At 45.7% G+C, this 5,594-nt stretch overlaps 1 protein-coding gene across 1 annotated transcript; it reads right to left on the bottom strand.

Moving 5' to 3' along the window:
- Positions 1-520: 520 nt before the first annotated feature.
- On the bottom strand, positions 521-2,998 carry LOC149845135 (uncharacterized). The gene has a single exon (XM_089987036.1). The coding sequence runs from the start codon at positions 2,996-2,998 to the stop codon at positions 521-523; it is 2,478 nt and encodes an 825-aa protein (XP_089843162.1).
- Positions 2,999-5,594: the final 2,596 nt, after the last annotated feature.

Below are 5,594 nucleotides of genomic sequence, written 5' to 3'. Positions count from 1 at the left end.
ATTTCAGTGAATTAGTAAAGGAACAACAATACTTAATAAGGGAGAGTCTTAGCAAATTTCCTAAGCAAATTTTAGATATCAAGTACCTTCGCTTCAAAGTAGAAAACATTATCTGTAATACGTATACAACGCATGCATGGGGTGACCAATTACATGATGATGATGGATATTAGCACTATTTTTTTTGTTCTCATACACTAATAGCCTTGGCTAGTAAAAGAGCAAGTGAGAGAAAGAACGCAGAGATCAGAAAAATAGGGAATGAGAGAAATCCTTTTTTGACAAAAATAATGCAGAACACAGAGGTAGTGAAAAAAAAATTAAAAAGAAGTTTTGTTTTTGCCCTTCTTAGTTTCCTTCGTCTCAATAGGGAACCATCTTGTTACCGTGCATTAGTCCATTAGTCCAGCACTAGAAGTGTGACCTTGTAACGTGCAACATCACGGACCCGCATGGGAATCTTGTTTGGTGGTGCTTGGATCCACTTGTGTGTGTGTGTGCATGTGGGAGGAGCGAGCGTCTAGTACCCTGGATACTGAGGGGGTGGTGGTGAGGCATAGCTGAATCCCATGATTGGGGGCAGTATCAGCGGTGTTGATGGTGGTGGAGGAGAGTAAACAGGCGGTGGTGGGGGGGAATGGACTGGTGGTGGTGGTGGTGGAGAGTAAACAGGCGGTGGTGGTGGGGAATGGACTGGTGGTGGTGGTGGAGGAGAGTAAACGGGTGGTGGTGGTGAGCGGACCGGTGGGGGGGGTGGAGGAGGAGAGGGGACGGGTGGTGGTGGAGAGTTCACTGGTGGAGGTGGCGATGGAGGAGAGTGGACTGGAGGTGGTGGTGGTGGAGAGTAGACAGGTGGTGGCGGTGGGGGAGAGTGGACCGGAGGTGGTGGTGGTGGAGAGTAGACAGGTGGTGGCGGTGGGGGAGAGTGGACGGGTGGGGGTGGAGGAGAGTGGACAGGTGGGGGTGGAGATGGGGATGGTGGTGGTGGAGAGTTGACAGGTGGTGGTGGAGGAGAGTAGACAGGTGGTGGCGGTGGGGGAGACTGGAAAGGTGGTGGTGGTGGTGAACGGCTCCTCACTACCGGTGATGCTTCCTCATGTGGTGGTGGCGGATGAAGGTAGACAGGTGGTGGTGGTGGTCGGCTCCTCACAACTGGTGATGCTTCCTCTTGTGGTGGTGGTGGAGAGTAGACAGGTGGTGGTGGTGGTCGGCTCCTCACAACTGGTGATGCTTCCTCTTGTGGTGGTGGTGGAGAGTAGACAGGTGGTGGCGGTGGGGGAGAGTGGACCGGAGGTGGTGGTGGTGGTGGAGAGTAGACAGGTGGTGGCGGTGGGGGAGAGTGGACAGGTTGTGGTGGTGGGGAAGGTGGTGGAGGAGAGTAGACGGGTGGGGGTGGAGGAGAGTGGACAGGTGGGGGTGGAGATGGGGATGGTGGTGGTGGAGAGTTGACAGGTGGTGGTGGAGGAGAGTAGACAGGTGTTGGCGGGGATGGTGGTGGAGGAGAGTAGACAGGTGGTGGCGGTGGGGGAGACTGGAAAGGTGGTGGTGGCGGTGGTGAACGGCTCCTCACTACCGGTGATGCTTCCTCATGTGGTGGTGGCGGATGAAGGTAAACAGGTGGTGGTGGTGATCGGATCCTCACAACTGGTGATGCTTCCTCTTGTGGTGGTGGTGGTGGTGGAAGAAAGGCTACAGGTGGTGGTGGTGGACGGATCCTCACAACCGGCGACGCTTCCTCATGCGGTGGTGGCGGAGTTTCGGTGACAACTGGCGATGGAATTGGCACCGGGGTCGGGCTGGGAGAGGCCGGCGACCCGCATTTCGACTTGCCGCAGTCCACGGGCTTGTTCACCACACGCATACACTGCTCCTTCCTCTTCTGCCTCGGCCTGCTGGGAATGCAATTGTTCTGATCGTTGAACTCGATACCGTTTCTCCTCAGCGAACATTCCTGCGCCTCTCCGTTGAAGTAATTGGATGAGAACGAGAAGTTCTTCAGCGCCGGCAACGTGCAAACGTTCGCCGGAATAAATCCGGTCAGGGCGTTACCCGAAAGGTCGAGTTGTTCCGCTGCGGCCAAGCCAGAAAGAGCGGTAGGCAGACCTGTTAGGGAGTTCAACCCCACATCGAACACGGTCACGTTACCGAGCAAGCCTACCTCTTGGGGCAAGCATCCGGAGAGGCCATTGTTCAATAATATCACCTCATTCAGCGTCCCTGCCATCTTTCCAATGCTCCTGGGGATGCAACCGCCTAACTGGTTGTTCGCAATAACCAAGACAGAAACCGGGGAATTTCCAAGATTTTCCGGGATGTGGGAACTGAACCGGTTATTGTTAAGGAAGATCGCATCCAGATCCTTTTCAAAAAGCTGAGGTGGGATCGGACCCTCGAAGTCGTTGAATCGGATATCCAGATACTTAAGGTTGGGGATGGACAACAAAACTCTAGGGAACCGGCCAACGAACCGGTTGTTGCTTATGTCAACCTCGAACAGGAGCTGCAACCGGTTGAAGGATTTCGGGACGACACCGCAGAACCGGTTTGAATTGATATGGAAGACGGCAACGTCCGTGAGCAGGCCGAGTTCGGCCGGCAGGTAACCGGCAAGATCGCCTTGGTTGAGGTCGACGCCGGCGACTGTGTGGACGTTGGGGTCATCCAATGACGGGGAGCAGTAGATTCCTTTGTATGAGCAGACGTCGGGTCCGACCCATGAGCTGGTTATGTTATACGGGTCGGAATATATGGCATTCTTCCATGCTTGGAAAGCAATGTAGGCACGACGAAGGCGGGGATTGGTGACGGTAATGGTGATGTTGATGGTGATTTCAAAGTCGTCCGGGAGATCGCCATCACGGTGCTCACGGAAATGAAGGAGCTGACGACGGGCAATGAGGTGAGCGTCAGCGTCGGACAGCGCAGACGAAGTTAGACAAGAGAAAGAGAATGTGGTGCAGAGGAAGAGGAAAAGCAGGCAGCAGCCCAGGGCCTGCATGTTTGAGACCAAACCTTGGGGAAGGCCCAAGGCTGCGGGTAACAAGAGGCCCAGAGGGGGAGGGCAGGAGCCCTATTATAAGGAGTGGTTTTTGCGGAATTGGTGGGTGGTAATGGGTCCTCCTCACCTATCATATTTCTTTGCAGTTTTTTTTTTTTTTTAAATCTTCTTTTTAGTTTCATTTAAAGAAAAATGGGGGTAGGTGATTTGATTGTGGGTTGGTGGTAATTGTCTTCTGTTTTTCCAGTTAGGGATAGTGACAACCTATGCTGGTCCGGGGATGAAGGCCCTCCCCTACTAGTCTCGCAGAAATCGTTCCCCACACCCCTAAATTAACCGATGCTAAAACAAAATCAAGACCATTACAACGAGTCAAACGGGGGGGCGGATATGGAGTGTTGGATCATAGGTGATCCGAATTTTAATTTTAATTTTAATTTTATTTAAATTACTGTTACTGAATTAATCTGAATTCAGATCCAATCCAGATCAGACAAGGCCAAGTTGAATTCAGATTCCAACTTCACGTTATGCCATCATATTCATATATATGGTACAAAAAGATTGGAAACAAGGGTCTTACAACTAAAATATTCAAACGGCTTGGATGTTATACGAAAATGAAAACAGATTCAACCAGAAAATATCGAAACCGAATACTACTTTGAATCCAAACAGAATATGGTCAGACAAATCTAAATTTGAACTGAATATAGATTCAGATTTTATGCCAAGGTTTATATTCGTTAAAAAAAATTATTAGGTTCAATTAGTAGATCCGACCGGTACCTGATCCATTTGTGTGAAAACCCATGATACTCGGATTTGTTGTTGAACACGCTCATGCCATCTCATCATCTATCATATGGTGGGACCCCAGTATTCAGGTACCAATTTGGGTCTGTCACGGTTCATGGCCATAGCAAACAAAGGCCTTGGGTATATCATGACACTATTTAGTATGGTTTTTCCTCTCACAGAATTGACACACACCAGAAACTCACCAGTCCCGGAACGATCATCTTGTGATCCATTTACCTCCTTTTGATTACCATGTCCACCTCCTAAATTAAGGGAAGAAGGTTGTGTTGACATTTTGATCACCCACACATGGCTTTGGGCAACATAAGTAGAAGACGATTCTCTTGATTCAACATCTCATATATTTCAATGTAAGGATGGGAGAATCTTAAAAGTGGTGACAATGGTCCCCAAACTCTCATAATCATTGAGAGGATTATTCAACATGTATTGCAGTACAAAGAGAATCTCCATTAAATTTCACCTCATTCAAGTAGTCATCCATCACTTTGTGACTCTTGACGTTTTTGCAAATTTCGTTTGAGTTGGAGAATTCACAAACTGGACTGAGAGGCATAGGCACGTTGCAACACCACCCATGCTTAACAAGCAGTGGTGAAGCAAATAATTTCTGCCAAAGTAGATTCAGTGATGGTTGTTGATTAAACTCAAAACCAACTGGTGTAATACCTACAAATTTTTTATAATTATTAAATCAATTAAGATAAATTTTATGCTTTAATTTTGGGTTTAATCTTAATTTAAATTTTATCTAAATTAGAATTTAATGTGAATGTTAATTTGAATTTGGATTTACTTCAACTTGAATTTAAAATTAGAGTTTAATTTAATTTGGATCTAATTCAACATGAATTTGAATTTAGATTTAATTAAATATGAATTTGGTATTGATTCAATTTAAAATTTAATTGGATACTAAATTAGGAATAAATATAAGATTTAAAATTTAATAGTTAATTAAATTAAATCAAGCAAGTAGGATCTCAAGGATGGGATCCCCCCCCCCATGTGGGCCCATCCTACTTGGCTAGAAATCCTCTATTTTTCTCACTTGTAGTTGCCTAGGATTCTACATTAGTCAAATTTAAGAAGTAGATTAATTAGGATAGTTAAAATATTTTTTTTAATAATGAGACCCCTAGGGTGGGATGCCCCTTAGGTGGGCTCCACCTATATGGTAAGGAGTCCATATGAGATAGACTCAACCTAACCAAGAAGTAAAAAGAGGGTGGGACATCCCCACCTACCTTTCCTTAATGAAATTAAAAGTCAAAATACTACTAGTTTCCTAATTCAAAAATATAGGATAGCTAAGATATTTAAAAAGTTTTTTTAATTTTTGTGAGGGACCTAATTAGCTAGAAATCTAAAGGAAGGAGAAATTAGGAAATAGGAAGGGCCTAGGAGACCTACCTATTGGGGATTGGGATCCCATATTGTAATGCCCTTAGATTTTAACCCTTATAAAAACATGTGAGAATTAAAACTTTTTCTTTTATATTTAAAATTGTTAGCAAAAGCATATTTTAACTCAGGTTCGAAACCTCGGGTGGGTTACATTGTACACAAAAATGATTATACTGAATTTAAAGTGGATAACAATACCGACAATTTAGTGCTCCAAAAGAAAAATAATTGGCTCATCGACAGCGTTGCAACATCCAGCAATCGCTCCACTGCTCAACTCTAATAATCATGTTTCTCATATAACAATGTCAGACTTTTGAAAGCCTGACATGAATCACACAATATCAAAACATATATCCATGCAATC

The sequence above is a fragment of the Nuphar pumila genome, chromosome 2, assembly GCF_984573655.1.
Source record: "Nuphar pumila chromosome 2, dmNupPumi1.hap1.1, whole genome shotgun sequence".
NCBI lineage: Eukaryota > Viridiplantae > Streptophyta > Magnoliopsida > Nymphaeales > Nymphaeaceae > Nuphar > Nuphar pumila.
This window is presented reverse-complemented; position numbering and strand designations above follow the sequence as displayed.